Source organism: Papaver somniferum, chromosome 2 (assembly GCF_003573695.1).
Source record: "Papaver somniferum cultivar HN1 chromosome 2, ASM357369v1, whole genome shotgun sequence".
NCBI classification, from domain to species: Eukaryota; Viridiplantae; Streptophyta; class Magnoliopsida; order Ranunculales; family Papaveraceae; genus Papaver; species Papaver somniferum.
The window spans coordinates 105,990,922-106,008,442 of record NC_039359.1 but is presented as its reverse complement, the minus strand read 5'-3'; the positions used below and the strand labels follow the sequence as shown (position 1 = coordinate 106,008,442).

Below are 17,521 nucleotides of genomic sequence, written 5' to 3'. Positions count from 1 at the left end.
TTCGTTCACTCAAATTTGTAAGTTATATGTCGATAGTCAAAATACCCTAATCACTCAGCACCACGGCGTTTCTAGAGTCGCAAATGCTACAACACAGTCAACTCCCAACATTAACAATCGCATCCGAATCGAATCGACCACCTGACCACACTAGTAGGACCCAAACCACATCCAACTACCACTACGTGTCGTCCGCCAATAAAAGCCCACACAGCCATCTAATGGTCCAAGTTCCCCAAGTAAAATACAACACACCGGTCCACATAAAATAACAGAAAAATAATTCCACTGCGGTTTATTGATTTTCTAAACCGTTAGATATTTGGCATCTCAAGTCGGTGAAATGTCAGAGTTTTTGCCTTTTAGATGGGCATTTCAGTAATACACCACACAATTTTCAAAATGAAGGGTATTTTGGTCAAAATAATCTTATCGTGAAGCAAATAGAGAATTGTCTGCGACAGAGTCATTGTCCAGTACAATTCTACATTCCAATACCAATTCAGTGAATCACCTTTTATCTCTTCTCTTCCCTTCCCTTCCCTCCTTTCTACACCATTTCCCTCTAAAATAAAGAAAAAGTTTTAATAATAAAACTTTACTTTTCTCTCTCTGTCTGTGGCCAAACTGTAACAAAATTTGTTGTACGAATCTCACTAAGGAACTTCTCAACATCTTCTTCGAATTGGATTCTTCTAGTAACAATTTCCTGGAGTTTTCGATTATTCGTGATTCTCTGCTACCTAATCTGAACTGAGGTTTTTTTAAAACAGTTTGGTTTTGGTTTTGCTGAATTTGATCAAGAAGTTTGATTAATGAGAAGAAGATCTGTTCAACTATCTCTCAATTTTACTGGAAATGGAGAAACGAGCGCATAAATTACGTATCCTTTGATTTGGTAGTACTTTTTTTTTTTTGGTTAGTTTTTGCTTGAGTTTGACTAGGGTTTCGTAGTTGTAATTTGTAAGTTATTTTTTTAGAAATGGAAGTGTAGTTTGTGAGTTCATTTTGAAGAAGTTCATGGTGTTAATTTTTCTTTAACCAAAGTGATTAGAGGAATTTGTAGCGCATTCGTCAAATGTCAACTGTTTAAGTATCGGAAAGAAAACTGGTAAAGTTTTTATAACAGGTGGAGATGATTACAAGGTGAATCTATGGGCGCTTGGGAAATCAACTTCTTTGCTGGTTAGTATTTGAAACTTGCACCTGTATTACTACTGCATTTTGTTAGCTGTTTATACTTCTCGTGTATATGTGATCCTGATCCTGTATAATCAAATTTTTATTTGCATTGAGATATAACCATAAAGTTGTAATGTTCCATGTCTTTCGAAGAACAGTATATGAATTCTAAATACAATAATTTCACAAGCAGATTTGTAAATGATATATACATACATGCAGATTTGTAATTCCACAAGCATTTTACTTTTGAATTGGAAAGCTGAAAAAATTTAACTGCACAAGCGCTCATCATAAATCTTCTGTTCGTTATAAGTTGTTTCTTGTAAATTAGAGATAGAATTCTTTGTACTAACTTCTCTATTTGCAGCATTACATGATCGTGAAAACTTAAGTATCCAAATTTTTTTTTGGATGATTATGCAGAGCCTATCTGGTCACACGAGTTCAATTGAAACTGTAGTTTTTGATTCCGCGGAGGTTTTAGTTCTCTCTGGAGCTTCTACTGGTGCAATAAAGTTGTGGGACTTGGAAGAGGGAAAGAGTGAGTTTGATTTTTTACTTTAGTAAATTTTGTTCTATCTTTAAGGGAAGTGATGAGCACTTCTATTTTCATCTCTTCAATGAATTGACGAAACTCTCATAAACCTGGCTAGTTGACACATACAATATTATTTAGAAAGTTAAGACTGTTAGCAAGTGTGAAGGATTGCATTTGATTCTTTAATCATGATTCTATGTTGTTGGAATATGAGCTACTGTGGCATGATTGGCAAATTCTGATTAGGATTTGTTCTTATTGTTGTTGTTGTTGAAGTGTAGTTGTACGCAATTTAACGGGACACAGGTTGAACTGCACTGCTGTTGAATTCCATCCTTTTGGAGAGTTCTTTGCTTCCGGCTCTTCTGACGCCAATCTTAAGATTTGGGATATCAGAAAGAAGGGATGCCTTCATACTTATAAGGGTCATACCCAAGGAGTTAGTACAATTAAGTTTTCTCCTGATGGTCGTTGGGTTGTTTCTGGTGGAGCTGATAATGTGGTTAAGGTAATACCGGAGCTTGCCTTCAGCTCTAGAAAATGCGCTATTTACATTATGCATTTCTCTGTTGGATAAAAGCAACTTTGCTGATAATCATCTTACATACTATATGCAGATATGGGATCTAACAGCTGGAAAGCTTCTGCAAGAGTTTAAATACCACGTGGGGAAAATTCGGAGCATAGAGTTTCATCCTATGGAGTTCCTTCTAGCCACAGGTATTTTGCTTACCAGTTAGTTTTCTTAATTTTCTGTGTTATCTTCATGAGAGGATGCTATGTCCAATAACACTGAGTATAATGGTCTACAAGCCCCAACATTTTCCCTAGGACATGTTTTGAGATGACTCTATTTCAAATATCTCTTACACTTGGGAAGATAGATTATGTGATATTGAGGCAATTAAGCTTCCTTCCAGCAATATATCGAGTGTTATGGTTGGCTCTGCTTATAATAGGTCATCTCATATATATGGCACCAAGCCCAACTTATTATGTGTTTCTTTTTTTTTTTTCACCATCCCTAATTTCTTTGTTGATAAATTGTAACACATGAACTGGTTTCCAGGCTCTGCAGACCGAACTGTAAAGTTCTGGGATCTAGAAACCTTTGAACTGATTGGATCTGCAGGACCAGAGGTATGTACTTTTTGTTCCCTTTCTAGAAGATATCCGTACGGCTTTATCCGTTTTCGCTTCCATAATTGGTTGCGGTTCGACTTAACTTCTCTGTCCAAGTTGGACTGTCTCTGTGGACACAAACATTGACCAGACGCTGACTAAATTTTCTCTAGAAAGGGACAAACAAGTGGAGCATGATTATGAGCACCAGGTTTCTCATGGTCCCTTGTTGTCTGAGTTCCTAGGAAAAGATTAGATAAGAAATATTTAGTTATAATTTGTTTTAGACATGCTTGAAAAGTAATTTGTAAAGAAGTTCAAAGACAAGGCTGTGGAGCAGTACACTTCCAAAGCAATACCTTAGTAGTATACTTCCACCTGCTTAAAGACCTCTAAACAAATACCGATAACAGCCGCCTATGCATATTGCTTGTTAAAATTCAGTAACTTCCAGCGTAATGATTACAAGGACATGGTCAAAGCCACGAGGTATTTGTAAATGTGGCATGCCTTTCTGGTCCACTCAGATTTTGAATATTCTACATACACTTCACTTACTACATGAAGGGTGAAAAGCACCATATAGGCAACCACTGTGTATGTTACAAGCATAAAATGCTCAGTTAACAGCCAAGGATCATCTTTCAAGCTAGACTTGGAAGGATATCCTAAACACAGCGGGGAACTCATTTGATTGCTAGATCCTAGAAGTATACATCTTTTCTGATAAGCACTATTTTATAAACACCATATATGTCTAGAACTCCTAGACTTGCATAACTGATTTTAACATAGGATATGCTGTTTAGCAACCCGCTGTTCTAGAAGTCTATGCCTGCATGCCTGCTTCAGGCATAAGGACATCTAACTAGGATATGTTTCTGCAACTCTGCATACATAGTGTACAAAATGTATTAGTTACTTTGCATTCCAGAAACTGATTCGTTTGCTCCTTTCCAGGCTTCTGGGCTTCGCTCTATGACATTCCACCCTGATGGGCGTACTCTATTTTGTGGGCTGGACGATAAATTGAAGGTATGGGCATACCCTAGTATTCTGTAATATTACGTCTCAAAAGTACACTACATGACACATTTTCTGTTTGTTCTTGAACCCTAGATTTTCTCATGGGAGCCTATAAAGCATCACGATGTTGTTGATATGGGGTGGTCTACATTGGATGACCTTAGTATTCACGATGGAAAGCTTTTGGCCTGCTCTCACTACCGAAACTCTGTTGACGTGTGGGTTGCAGATATTTCTGTAAGACAAATTTTCCTTCCTCTTGTTCTTTTTATGCATTTGATGTACACTTAGGCTAAAAAATTTACAGACTTGAGATCGTGTTCACTTTTTTGCCAGTTAATTGAGCCACACAGAGTTGGTGGTACACCCCAGTCATTTGGTAACAAGGAGCAGAAATTTAATATTCAGGAGGGCATTGTACAGTCTAGTACCGAGAGGCATACCAGTCCCCGTGCATACGAGGCTACGGAGTACAGAAACATATATGTTGATAGTAAGTCATCTCTTTTCTGATGTTAATCTAGATACAATGCTATACTGTCACGACTTCTGAATTCTTAATCAATCTTTGTGTATATGCTGAAGCTACTATGACAGTTCATGTCTAGTTGTTGATGATTTTAGAGATGGAGACAGTTTTGTTTTCCACCAAATACTAGATGATTTTATTAATGGCTTGTTGTATAGGTCAACTGTAATTCATTTAAAGAGATAGTCTCTCAACACAAGGAGGGGGTTATACTAATTATTAAATGTTGGATACTGTATTTTGTGGCCAACAAGTCGGTCATCTATATGAATATGAGTTTTCCTTTTTTTCTTTGGGCATCACTTGTTTCATGACTCGTACCTGTTTTTGACTTTTAATATTTCAAAGTTGCAACTTGAACGAATGTCCACCTATTCTCTATCTTGATATTCATGGTTAAGAGTTAGGATACATAGTAAAATCATTTCTATTAGCAGAGCTAAAATTCAGATTCTCAAGATCAAATGGTTGAATGAATATTTGATAGAATTTATTTTTTGGTGGTTTGCCTCGCCACCATATTGCGGCGTGTAGAATATGATGACACGTGGTCCCCATGTATTCAGGGGGTAAAAAATCATGATTAGCCAGTCATAAAAAACCTGGATGATGTTGAAATAAAATATCTAGAAATCACATGATCAATGTTGTAGCGTACTGTGTGTTTTGAGTATGTTAAATAATTCAATTATAGTCAATCTTTAATCTTGTTCCTTCATAACTTTGTTCTTGTTTGCTTTCTTTAAAGCCACTGACAGCAGAAAGGTTGCTCCTAAAAGAATTGACCTGGATAATGATCCAAAGGTGGTACGCATGTTGGACCCTGCTGAAAAATACAATTTATCATCTCCGAGAAAAAATATTGAACCCGAGTCTCGTGAGAGAAATAGTAGCCATGCAAAAAGTAGATCTTTCACACCTCCCCTCGTTGTACCTAGAAACAATGTGGAGACTACAGTCCGGCCTAGGAGAGAAGCTATCAGCAGTGAAAGAGGCAGTCCTGGTATCCGGCGTGAGCCAACTCTCACACGTAGTCCATCTAGCCGAAAATCAGACAGTAAGTTGTCAATCGCAGCTGAACCTGGATTTGTTAGCAGCAAGAAAAGTGGTTCAGACATTTCAGAAGAACCAAAGTTCCATTTTAGGTTTCTATCAATAAATGAACCTACAAAAACCAGTGAGGAGGAGAGCAGTATCAGCAGCAAGGTTGCAGAGAAGGCTGAAAGAGCGCCATCACCGGATGTGCCTTTGAGCTCCAGCTGCGAGAATCGTTAAGTTTTAAGTCATTTTACCTAAGTGTTATTATTAATATTGTTTCTGAATTTCGAATTTTAATGGTTGCTAACTTTACTTTCTTGTGCTTTATTCAGGCGTCCAGGCACAAAATTCTAACGGGGAGACTAGCTCTACTAAAATTGTTAGAGGAGGTATGCTAACAGAATGTTTACTTTAATTTCTCAGAGTTACTTGGATAGAACCTGACATTTCTGGATTTGCAGTGGCAGTTCAGCTAGGAAGGACACGGTCTCTAGTTCAGAGATGGGAGAGCAGAGATAAATGTAATAACAGTGAAGATCTGACAAAGAATGCATTATCCGAAGATCTAACTCCCACTTTGGTGGGTAATTTATAACATTCCCACTTTCTAATTTTATGTCGTGTTCAGAGTTTCATCACATATTTTCATGTCAGTGAATAACATTCTCTATGATCTTGCATTAGGAGCATAAAGGACCAGTTCCTCATAGGGAGGCATCAGGTGTTACAGGAAAAGAGACGGAGGCATTACATCTTTTAGAAAAGGAGAGGGAGGCACTGTCTCTTATAGAAAAGGAAAGAGAGGCATCGGCTCTTCTCAGAAAAGAAAGGGAGACATTGGCTCTTCTGCAGAAAGAAAGGGAGGCGTTGGCTCTTCTGAAGAAAGAAAGAGAGGAGTTAGCTTTTCTCAAAAAAGGAAGGGAAGCTTTAGCTAGACTCGAGAAGGAAAAGGATGCACTGGCTCTTCTCGAAAAAGAAAGGGATGCATCGGCTCTTCTTGAAAAGGGAAGGGAGGCATTGGCTCTTATTGAAAAAGAAAAAGAAGCATCCCGACTTATTGAAATAGAGAGGGAATCATTAAGCCACGTAGAATCAGAAAGGGAAGCATCGCGTCGTATGAAAGAGCAGGAAGCATCACGTCTTATTGAAAAAAAACGGGAAGCATCAAAAGAAAGGGAAACATCACGTTCTATTGAAAAAGAAAGGGAGGCATCACGTAGAAACAATGAGGATGTTATTGATGGGATAATGCAAAATCACGATGTATTCTTAAGTGATCTCCGGTCCCGCCTAACTAAACTACAGGTACTCCCAATAATATCTTGAAAATAGTTGTGTAGTTGATTATTTTATCTATATAGTTGGTATAGGCATTCTTGCTTTCTCTTGGATATTACATTTGGAAACTATCTTTTTCTCACCATCTTGGAGAGTAAGAAATTCTGACCAAGTTTTTCAGGTGGTGCGGCATTTTTGGCTGCGGAATGACGTCAAAGGTGGCATTGATGCTGTTGGGAAGTTGCCTGATCACTGTGTATGTGTACTATTCAAGCAATTGATTTATTGCTTGTTTGTCTTGTTTTCTGTTCTAACTGGTAAAAATTGTCCAGTTACTTAGTTTGTGTTCTTTTATGATAATTACTGATAGGTGTTTAAATGCTTTCATGCAGATTCAAGCTGATGTGGCTGCTGTTCTAGTTGACAAAATGGAAATTGTAACCCTGGATCTGTTCACTTGCTTGCTTCCTTTATTTACAAGCTTACTAAATAGCAACATAGACAGGTATTGTTTTGCATGCTGGGGATGTCTTGTGAAGGTCGAGTCATATATGTTTTGGAAGTTTCTGAATCTAGGATTATCACCATACTATTAATTATCACTTTTATTGATGTTATTCAAGTTAAGGATAGAGAGCAGCATTAGATGAATATATCAGAGAAAAGAATATTAAGTAAACTATGTATTATCTTTGTGGATTTGTCCAGCTATGTAAACCATGAAGGACCTTGGTGCTAGTTGGCTTTCACTTGTTAGCTCTTCTACACCTTATTTAAACTTTCGGAAGTTCATTTGGTCTAGTATCTTATTGGTAAACAACAAAAATTAGGAACATAGACAGTAGTAAAGAAACGTAGTGGACTTTTAGGTATCAGCCAAACACTGGAAGTGATTGTGAAGATTCTAACTTGTGCTGTAAATGTACAGGCACACAAATGTATCACTGGAAATGCTACTGAAGCTTGTGGCGATATTTGGACCAGTGATTCGGTCAACCATGTCATCTTCTCCATCTGTACGGGTCGATCTTCAGGCGGAGCGGAGGTGTGTTATTAATCTATTCCATTTCTTTTTTGGCGTGGTTGAGAATTATGTTTCACTTATTTTCTCACTTTTATAACTGTATAACTGAGTTCAGGCGTGGACTGTGCAAGCAATGCTCTATACACCTGCAAAAAATACAACAGCTTCTTCCTTCAGTGACTAGGTTGGTCTTCTAGTCCACCCTCTGATGAGTGTCAGCTAATTCACGTATAGCATTTGTTGTGCTATTTTAAAATTTAGGTTTAATTGGTATATTTATTTTTTTGTTGATTGGGTATAGGAGAGGTGGTTCAGTTGCAAAAGGTGCCCGAGAATTGAATTTAGTTCTTCAATAACTATAGCTTTCAGTTTCTCTGACTAAAAGAAGAAGAATGGTAAAAGAAAAGACTTCCTGACCAGGGGTTTCAGGCTAGCTCCTTTCTCACACTTCTAGCAGAACATACTCTAACTGCATCCCTATTGGCACCTGGTATGTGTACCCTTTCGAACCTTAGTACTTCATTGCTGTGTGATAGCCGTTTTGGCCTCATGATTATTTTGACATTCTACTGCTGCTCTACCCAGCACCCATGAGATCTCCAAGTGAAGCTTGAATTGGCAGCATCAGCTTCAGTTGCTACAGACTGATTAATAGGAAGTATTGGTGTTAGTGATATATGTTTCCAAAATCTCAAGGGTTTCCATGTGTCGTGTCATGTCCTGAACTTAGCCTATTCTTGCTGTTGATGTTAGATCCTGCGGAAATAGATCAGGGAGTCAGGGACTGATTCTCATGTAAATCTTGTATCCATAATATTCTCTAATAAAAAAGATTGTTCTCATTTACCAAGATTGCCTCCAATTTTTATCTTTTAATGTTACACAATTAGAGGATGATGTTTTTCTGCTAGTGAACGCATTATGAATAGAAGAAAACACGAGAAAGTCCTGCGATTTGTAGAACAAATAGGACTATTTCGTCTTCTATTATGTAGTCTGCAATTTTCGTATCTTATACAAAACGTATCCTGTTCTGCTGAAACATTGTATACAGCATTTCTATCCAGCTGGTGTCTGCAGTGGATTGGGAAACAGCTTATCATAGGTTAAGGCTAAAGGTCAAATTCAAGGTTTGAGGGGTCGGGATCACACAATTTGTCAAGGAGTAAGATTAAGTATCAAACAGCCGGGATTAGGTGTGGGCCCTGAGCCAGTGATTCTCAAATCGAAAATGGAAACTGCCTGCACAAAAAATGAACGTTGATTGGTTTAAACGGTAAATCTGGGAAGTGGGAGCATCAATTATTAGTATGTTTAGAAGCAGCAAAGATAAACTCTCCCAACTCGCGCGAAAAGTTAGTGCTTTAGTTTTCCCTAGGTTTTCATTTCTCTTCCTCTCTGCAAAACAATGAAACCAACCTTCATTTTCGGAAGCAAAATAAATTCCCCAGAAATTTCCAATTCTGGATTTCAATTTTATTTTTATTTTCATTTCTCAAATGTCACTTCCTTTGAATCCTACAAATCAATAATAATAATCTTAAAATCAAATTGAGTTTTCATGGCTGGGCGTTACGAAAACAATCCGTTTGAAGATGAGGAAGTAAATCCTTTCGCTGTGAGTTTTTTCACCTTTGATTTTCATTTATTAGATTCTTGTTATCTTTTTCTTCTGTGAATTTTGCATGTTTTTGATTCTGCTTCTAGATTTGTCGCGAAATTTGGTGTAAATTCATGTGTAAATCTTGTGAAATTTAGACAATGTAGGATTCTTTGTTATAAATCTGGAGATCATTTGTGTATTTTGGTTTCAAAATTCTCCAATCGGTATAAATTAACATCAATCGATCATTTTTCTTTTCTGGTTTCTTTGATTCGCTAAAAAGAACATGTACCTCCCATGTGAACCCCTTTATTTTGGCATTTCTGCTAGCATCTAAGACTACAATTGACTTTTTCGGTACTTTCACCTATTTTAAGTATGCTTGGTTGCTTCCTTGACAATAAGTTTTGTTTGTGGATTGCTACTGTTATGCTTATCTCATAATCTGGCATTGATTTCAGAATCCTGGAACTGTTCCCCCTGTTCAGAACTCAAAGCTTTCACCTCTTCCTCATGAACCTGCCGACTATGATCGCGGTGCGACAATTGATATTCCACTTGACTCGACGAAGGTAGGCTAGAAATTCAAGCGGACACGTGTTCTATATTTCATATCATTGTGTTTGTGTATGAATTAAGCTAGGTTTCTGTATTTGTATTTGGTTGTACTGTAGGATTTAAAGAAGAAGGAGAAGGAGCTCCAGGCCAAGGAGGCTGAACTAAATAAAAGGGAACAGGTAATTTTTGGTACTACTGCGAAATGAATGAAGTACGTGCACTATGTCTGACTCTTATTTATTTTAGGCTGTAGCTTTTATAAACTAAAATCCCTGTGAAAATCATTCACATGCATGGTCACAGTATCTCAAAGTGTTGCCGAGATAGTGCTCTAATTTTCCTGCACATTTTCTGGCTCTTGGTTAAATATAGTTTGCCAATTTCGTTTGCTCTGATATGTTCTCCGTAATTCGTGCAGGAGCTAAAACGGAAGGAAGATGCTATTGCACGATGTATTTCTTAGTTTAAACTTATCTGATTTGAAGTATTTATTCTGTTAACTGTCCTTCAAATTTTATAATGAGGGTTTCTCTTGCAGCTGGAATTGTTATAGAGGAGAAAAACTGGCCGCCCTTTTTCCCCCTCATTCATCATGATATTGCAAACGAAATACCTATTCATTTACAGCAGTTGCAGTATGTGGCATTTACGACTTTGTTAGGTAAGACATTGGCTACTGAATTAGTGATTTATATTAAGAGCATTTCAAAGAATGCTGGAAATTACTTGCAGTATCATTGATTAATTTCTAAGTTGTTTCTAACGAGGATTCTTCTATTTACATCATACCCTGTAGTTTTATTGGATGGAGAAATGAGCGGTATTATTAGTATGGGTGCTCAATACTATGCTCCCCTATCATGCCATCTAAAAAGATTCATTTTACGCACTAAAGATGTTTGGAATGCCTTTAGTTTGGTGAACTTTCGTGGATAAAAATTAGTTTCTCACTCACTGTGCTTGAACTGCATTTTAATTTTTATCCCATCTTGGATCTAAATCTTTATGTTGTCCAGGATTATGTATTGCACTCACTTGGAACATCGTTGCAGTTACAACAGCCTGGATCAAAGGAGAAGGTTGGCACCAAAACAAAAAAACACTTTTGCTTACTTTCTGCTTCTTGCTTCATCCAGTCTTTATATGTATCATACAATGACGAGCTTGATGTTTTTACCCATTGCGTGATCTTGTTCTTGCACTTCTTATGCCGTAGGTGTGACGATTTGGTTGCTTGCTTGTATCTACTTCATATCTGGGGTTCCCGGAGGATATGTGTTGTGGTACCGCCCTCTTTATCGTGCAATGAGGTGATATTTTCTTGCAAAGTCATTCAAGTTTTTGGATCTCTAGTATATCCCTGAGGAGAATCTAATAGCCACTTGTAGACAATTAATGATGTCATAGACTGAGGTCCCACAATTCAATTTGCCTCTTCAACTTGAAATTTTATTTACGATGTTCTTTGACCTTATAATTGCATCTTGACATTTTCTTCAGGACTGAAAGTGCCTTGAACTATGGATGGTTTTTCATGTTTTACGCTGTAAGGATTCTTTGCTTCTCATCATTGTTTTCTGTTATCTATTCTCGCAGGATATTAGATTCTTTTTTCTTTAACAATATGCAAGCTTCTACAATTTAAACTTCATAAGCGATCACTTACTTAATTCTGTCATTTCTTATGACAGCTTCACATATGCTTTTGTGTGTTTGCTTCAGTTGCCCCTCCAATTGTTTTCAAAGGAAAATCACTCACGTAAGTGTGTGTAGAAAGATAAGATGAAGAAGGAATAGTAAAACATTTCAACAATATTGCTTCTTTTGCTTTAGGTTTCTTATCTAATTTATGCCTCTAATAATATCTGTGTTTATTGTGTGGAACAGAGGGATTCTGCCCGCCTTAGATGTTATGACAGGGAACGCTCTGGTTGGGGTATGCCATATTTCTCTTACAAGTTGCATAATCTTATTCCCAAATGTGTTGCCTTTCTTATTTTACATAATAGAAGTCTTTACTCTGTCCATGAGGCTTTGAATCTAAGCAGTTTGATTGTTTCTTGTGCATCTTTTCTAGAAATCCCTCATGCCCTCTATGTCTATAATTACTATTTGTTACACTTGTCTGTGATCACATGGAAATGATCTAACAGTCAGCCTCTTGATCTCTTTGGCATGCTGATCAATTAAATTTTTTCTGTTATAATCTCTGGTCCCTAAATGCAACAGATATTCTATGCAAGCTCGTTAACTTACTCTTGTCTGTTGGTAAGGGTGGAAGTTCTGATCTACTGACTGTATTTTTTTCTTCGGTTTCACAGGTTTTCTACTTCATTGGATTTGGAATCTTTGCTATTGAATCCCTTCTTAGCATCTGGGTTATTCAGGTCCGATCCTACACACTTTCTGCACATAAAGTTGCTTAAAACTTTTTTTGTTCCAATCCATACCTCCAAAATTGCCTTTTACAATTAGTTGGTGTTGTTATGCAGCAAGTATACTCATATTTCAGAGGTAGTGGCAAAGCTGCGGAGATGAAGCGTGAAGCAACCAGAGGAGCCGTGAGGGCAGCAATGCAATAATTTGATCTGATGCTGGTATAAACTTTTTTGCCGCTATCAATATCGTACAGGCTAGCTCTCATCTTACATATTACCATAGGCCGGAGGCTTATATCAAGGCGTTTCTTTTTGTTTCTCATAAAAAGAGAGAGACTTTTGATGACTGAACGGGTAGATGGTAGTTAGAAGAAACAAGTTTAAATCTGAGAAGAAATCTCCATTTTTTATGCTTCGTGTAGAGGCTGATTTACCATTCTTTCATTTTGTGATATTCTTTCTGATTTTGAACAAAATGGTTACTTAGAGAATAAAAGTTTAAGAGCTATTTGCATACTTTTTATGTTATTAGCATATATGCCGGGACAGTATTTTCCTGTTATTGTATCGAATACTTTGTACATGCTATGTAGTAACCTTTTAATACATTTTTTTTCTTCCTGATTTCAGCTTCAAGATTATCCTACTCTTTTATGAATTATGTAAATCCTACTTGAAGCCCGACGAAGGCCAATTTTGTTTTTTGTTCGGAAGAGTTGGATATAACATTAAAAACTTATGTGTTCGAAAAATTATGTAGAAAGTGGAAATGCTTGAGGATCTAACTATAGTAACATACACCTAATCACTGAACTCGGGTAAGCCAAAGGCGTCCGGTCCGATAAGTCAGAAAATAATACTATTTCCGTTTCTATAAAAATGATACTATCTCCGTTTCTGAAAGGTGTCCGATAAGCAAAATTGAAAAAGTGAAAGTAACACTTTTCCAGAGATAGTATCGGTCCTTGATACAGTTTCAATCAAGACAATAAAATGGCGGTTTCAGTTCGGTGGCCCTTAACGAAATCCGGATGGACGCGTCAAAGTTCCCCAGCTACACCTCGGGCTGACCTTATTGTTCCCAAAATATCGGGATTTTCATTATCGTAACGTTCAAAAATTCCGCAACCTTTTTTTAACACCACTGGAGCTAAGCAGCTCGATGATGCTACCTGGTTGCAGTTCAGGAGAATTAGGGCACGAAAATTTCTCAATTCCAATCTCATTCCCATGTAAGCTTCAAACTTCTCTTCCTTTCAGGGTTTCTCTATTGCTTCCTAGAGATAATATTCACAATGGTAATAATAAAGCTAGGGTTTTTCAAGGGTTTAATTTACATGAAAAAAAATCAAGAAAATTAAATGTTAGTTTTCTGAGTTCAGTTCCTCCCCATTCTGAAACTAAAGATAATTTCAGTAAACCCTTAGCTCAAATTGTTAGGAAGCAAAACCAAAACCCTAAGGTGTTAGAGCAAAAGAGTGTTGTCCCTCCTCGAAGAACATTTAATGATAAAATTAATGGAAAAAAGAAGAGATATGGTGGTTCTTTGCCTTCTGTTTTACACTCCTTAGAAAATGAAGATGATATTGATAAAGCCTTAAGTTTGTGGGTGGGAAAGCTTAGTCCAAAAGAACAGACGGTGATTCTGAAGGAGCAAAGTAACTGGGAACGGTTACTCGGAGTTTTCCGATGGATGAAATCTCAGAATGATTACATACCTAATGTTATTCATTACAATGTTGTGCTTCGAGTTTTAGGGAGAGCTAAAAAGTGGGATGAATTACGTCTCTGTTGGATTGAAATGGCAAGGGATGGTGTTTTCCCGACTAATAATACTTATGGTATGCTTATAGATGTGTACGCAAAAGCGGGGCTTTTAAATGAAGCTCTTTTGTGGCTTAAACATATGAGACAAAGAAGTGTTTTCCCTGATGAAGTCACCATGACAACCGTTGTTCGAGTTCTGAAAGAAGCTGGAAAATTTGATAGAGCGGATAAAATTTATAAAGATTGGTGTGTTGGAAGGGTTGAACTCGATGACCTTGATTTGGAGTCTGGTGATGATTCTAAACCAGGTTTGGGTCCTATGAGCCCAAAGCATTTCTTATTGACTGAGCTATTCAAAGCAGGGGGGAGAATCTCGCCTTCAAAAATTGTTTCTCCAATGGATATGGAGAATACGGTGCAGAAACCTCGGCTTGCTGCCACTTATAATGGGTTGATCGATATGTATGGGAAAGCAGGTCGCCTTAAGGATGCTTCATATGCGTTTTCAGAGATGCTGAAATCTGGTGTGGCTCCTGATACATTCACTTTTAATACCATGATTTTTACTTGCGGAACTCATGGGCAATTGTTAGAAGCAGAGACTTTACTTGCTAAGATGGAGGAAAGGGGAATCTGTCCAGATACCAAAACTTATAACATTTTCCTATCATTGTATGCCAATACTGGGAATATTGATGCGGCTCTGGCGTGGTATAGAAAGATCAGAGAGGTGGGGCTTTTCCCGGATACTGTATCTCACCGAGCTATTCTTAAGATATTATGTGAGAAGAACAGGATTACAGAAGTAGAGGCTGTAATGGAAGAAATGGAGAAGTTTGGTATACGTATCGATCTGCAATCTATTCCTGTTGTTATGAAGATGTATATTGGTGAAAGATTACTAGACAAGGCAAAGATCCTTCTCGAAAAGTGTCAATTGGCTGGAGGGATGTCGTCAAGAACTTATGCTGCAATTATTGATGCATATGCAGATAAAGGGCTTTCAACTGAAGCTGAGGCTATCTTTTTTCGTAGAAGGAATTTAGTCACAGATAAGAAAGATGTGGTAGAATATAATGTCATGATCAAAGCATACGGGAAATCGAAGTTGTACGATAAAGCTCTTTCACTCTTTCAAAGCATGAGAAGCAACGGGACTTGGCCAGACGAGTGCACTTATAATTCTCTTATCCAAATGCTTTCGGGTGCTGATCAAGTGGCTCCTGCAAGAGATCTTTTGGTTGAAATGCAAGAAGTTGGATTTAAACCACGCTGTGAAACTTTCTCTGCTGTTATTGCTAGCAATATCCGGTTAGGTCGGGCTTCTGATGCAGTTGATATGTATAGAGAAATGACAAAAGCAAGGGTTGAACCAAATGAGGTTGTATTCGGGTCTTTAATAAATGGTTTTGCAGAAGATGGCAAGGTAGAAGAAGCTCTCCATTATTTCCACATTATGGAGAAACTCGGGATTTCCCCCAATCAGATAGTCTTGACCTCTCTAATCAAGGCTTATGGTAAACTAGGTTCTATGGAGGGAGCAAAGGAGATTTATGGGAAGATGAAGGATCTGGAAGGTGGTCCTGATATTGTGGCGTCTAACAGTATGATTAGTCTTTATGCAGAACTTGGGATGGTTTCTGAAGCAAAGTTGATTTTTGATAAATTAAGAGAAAATGGACGAGCTGATGGGGTTTCATTTGCCACAATGATGTATCTCTACAAGAACATGGGAATGCTCGATGAAGCGATTGATGTTGCTCAGGAAATGCAAGAGTCGGGTTTGTTAAGGGACTGTGCTTCATTTAATTCAGTAATGGCATCCTACGCCACAAATGGACAGTTAAGGGAGTGCGGTGAACTGTTGAACCAGATGGTAACACGTAAAATCTTGCCCAGTTTTGGTACCTTCAAAGTAATGCTAACTGTGTTAAAGAAAGCGGATTTTCCTGTAGAGGCTGTCACACAGTTAGATTCTTGTTACAGGGAGGGAAAACCTTACGCAAGACAGGCCATAATCACCTCTGTGTTTTCGGTTCTGGGTATGCATGATTATGCATTACAAGCTTGCGAGGTTTTGACACAAGCTGAAGTTGGCCTTGATTCCCACGCTTACAATGTTGCAATTTATGCATACGGGACTTGTGGGGAAGTTGTTAAAGCTTTAAATCTTTTCATGAAAATGCAAGATGAAGGGTTGGAACCGGACCTAGTAACTTGTATCAATTTGTTATGTTGTTATGGAAAAGCTGGAATGGTGGAAGGTGTGAAGCGGATCCACAGCCAATTGAAATACGGGGAGATTGAGCCAAACGAATCTCTTTTCGAAGCTGTTATAGATGCTTATAGAATTGTCAAAAGGAATGATTTGGCTGAATTGGTTAGACAAGAAATGAAGTTCGCTTTTGAGGCGCAAGGGCAATCAGATTTTGAAAGTGACGAATACTCTGAAGACATAGACAATTGGAGTGAAGATGAATAAAAAGAAATTTAAGTGTTGAAATTATAAGGAACTAGGCACCCAAGTAATTTGTTAAATGACAGCGGGAAGGCACCAAAAAGACCTGAAGGCAATTAGTATACATGTCTCCACCCCTCATTTGGAGCCACGGTATTTGCGTGGTAATTTCGGCTGCTTATGGTATACAATTGTGCCGCATCTGTGAATGCTGATGTATCTTTTTATGTAAAGCACAAGATGTTCAAATGTACGCTATTTTTCTGTCATATTTACTGAGCAGGATTATATGAAAGTTTAGCACAATATTACTGTAACATGATTCTGATACCAAGAGAAGAAGAAAAATTAAAATATGTTCTACTTCGAATGACATAAAGGATAACTAATGCTAATGAGTGGTGCGCATTGTACAAGAGGATTGCACTGTATCCATTTCTTCACTTATCTTGCAGGTCCTTCTCAAAAAGTTATTTGAGTTTTGTTATTCATATACAGACAGGATTTGATCAAACAGATTTCCCAAAGGAAAATACAAACTATCACCTCGCCAGTAAAGGCCGAAGAAGATCAACAGAAGGCAATACACTTCAATTTGCAATCAACCGTGCATCTGCCACTGCCAGCATCAGCACCATGATGTTTTCCAGAATAACTATAAGAAGTGGAGCACTTGGCTGGGCATATTACTTTCTTGTGAAAGCATGGACCTCTCTGCTTGCACACAAATATTGGTCTTATAACTCCACCCTTGGAATACCCCCCTGTAGGATCCAGCACCGTACCCACTTCCAATGACACCATCACTACCCCATCCCCTACCAAATCCTGGGATTTTAAAATCACCAGCAAGTCCAATAGAAACTCCCTGCCCACCACCATTACTCTTTTCTTGCCCACCACCATTACTCTCTTCTTGATGGAATTTGTTGTTTCTTTTCTGAAGCATGCGGTTCTTTACATCTTCCATGAAGGCTAGGTTTGCTTCTTGGTTTGCAGAAGCGCTAGTAGTAGAGA

General features: G+C 37.9%; 3 protein-coding genes across 4 annotated transcripts; all 3 read left to right on the top strand.

The window, feature by feature from the left end:
• The first annotated feature begins 487 nt into the window (after nucleotides 1-487).
• LOC113348695 (katanin p80 WD40 repeat-containing subunit B1 homolog) lies at nucleotides 488-8,590 on the top strand. Of its 2 annotated transcripts, XR_003359768.1 has the most exons (19): nucleotides 488-883; nucleotides 1,055-1,185; nucleotides 1,609-1,726; nucleotides 2,005-2,231; nucleotides 2,341-2,443; nucleotides 2,793-2,863; nucleotides 3,806-3,880; nucleotides 3,965-4,108; nucleotides 4,208-4,364; nucleotides 5,149-5,670; nucleotides 5,771-5,827; nucleotides 5,900-6,018; nucleotides 6,123-6,743; nucleotides 6,898-6,972; nucleotides 7,109-7,221; nucleotides 7,645-7,761; nucleotides 7,856-7,924; nucleotides 8,042-8,230; nucleotides 8,326-8,590. XR_003359768.1 is itself a non-coding variant. In XM_026592538.1 (18 exons), exons 1-18 carry the CDS (start codon nucleotides 859-861, stop codon nucleotides 8,094-8,096), a joined length of 2,799 nt encoding a protein of 932 aa, XP_026448323.1. In that variant the 5' UTR covers nucleotides 488-858; the 3' UTR covers nucleotides 8,097-8,590. The 2 variants fall into 2 exon arrangements, 1 of the variants encoding a protein (XP_026448323.1); XM_026592538.1 differs by having other exon boundaries at nucleotides 8,042-8,590.
• Nucleotides 8,591-9,098: 508 nt separating this feature from the next.
• Nucleotides 9,099-12,908, top strand: LOC113348694 (secretory carrier-associated membrane protein 1-like). Its single transcript, XM_026592537.1, has 12 exons — nucleotides 9,099-9,358; nucleotides 9,805-9,915; nucleotides 10,018-10,080; nucleotides 10,320-10,353; nucleotides 10,440-10,562; nucleotides 10,918-10,980; nucleotides 11,118-11,211; nucleotides 11,402-11,447; nucleotides 11,593-11,660; nucleotides 11,789-11,837; nucleotides 12,223-12,288; nucleotides 12,394-12,908. Exons 1-12 carry the CDS (start codon nucleotides 9,302-9,304, stop codon nucleotides 12,481-12,483), a joined length of 864 nt encoding a protein of 287 aa, XP_026448322.1. The 5' UTR covers nucleotides 9,099-9,301; the 3' UTR covers nucleotides 12,484-12,908.
• Nucleotides 12,909-13,399: 491 nt separating this feature from the next.
• On the top strand, nucleotides 13,400-16,860 carry LOC113348693 (pentatricopeptide repeat-containing protein At1g73710). Its single transcript, XM_026592536.1, has one exon. It carries the CDS (start codon nucleotides 13,442-13,444, stop codon nucleotides 16,526-16,528), a length of 3,087 nt encoding a protein of 1,028 aa, XP_026448321.1. The 5' UTR covers nucleotides 13,400-13,441; the 3' UTR covers nucleotides 16,529-16,860.
• Nucleotides 16,861-17,521: the final 661 nt, after the last annotated feature.

Coding starts and splice junctions, on each gene's coding strand:
- LOC113348695 (XM_026592538.1), top strand. CDS start 859: ATGGAGAAACGAGCGCATAAATTAC. Junction 884..1,054: donor GAAACGAGCGCATAAATTAC/GTATCCTTTGAT, acceptor CAAAGTGATTAG/AGGAATTTGTAGCGCATTCG. Junction 4,109..4,207: donor TGTGGGTTGCAGATATTTCT/GTAAGACAAATT, acceptor CTTTTTTGCCAG/TTAATTGAGCCACACAGAGT.
- LOC113348694 (XM_026592537.1), top strand. CDS start 9,302: ATGGCTGGGCGTTACGAAAACAATCCGTTTGAAGATGAGGAAGTAAAT. Junction 10,354..10,439: donor GGAAGATGCTATTGCACGAT/GTATTTCTTAGT, acceptor TTTCTCTTGCAG/CTGGAATTGTTATAGAGGAG. Junction 11,212..11,401: donor CCTCTTTATCGTGCAATGAG/GTGATATTTTCT, acceptor CATTTTCTTCAG/GACTGAAAGTGCCTTGAACT.
- LOC113348693 (XM_026592536.1), top strand. CDS start 13,442: ATGATGCTACCTGGTTGCAGTTCAGGAGAATTAGGGCACGAAAATTTC.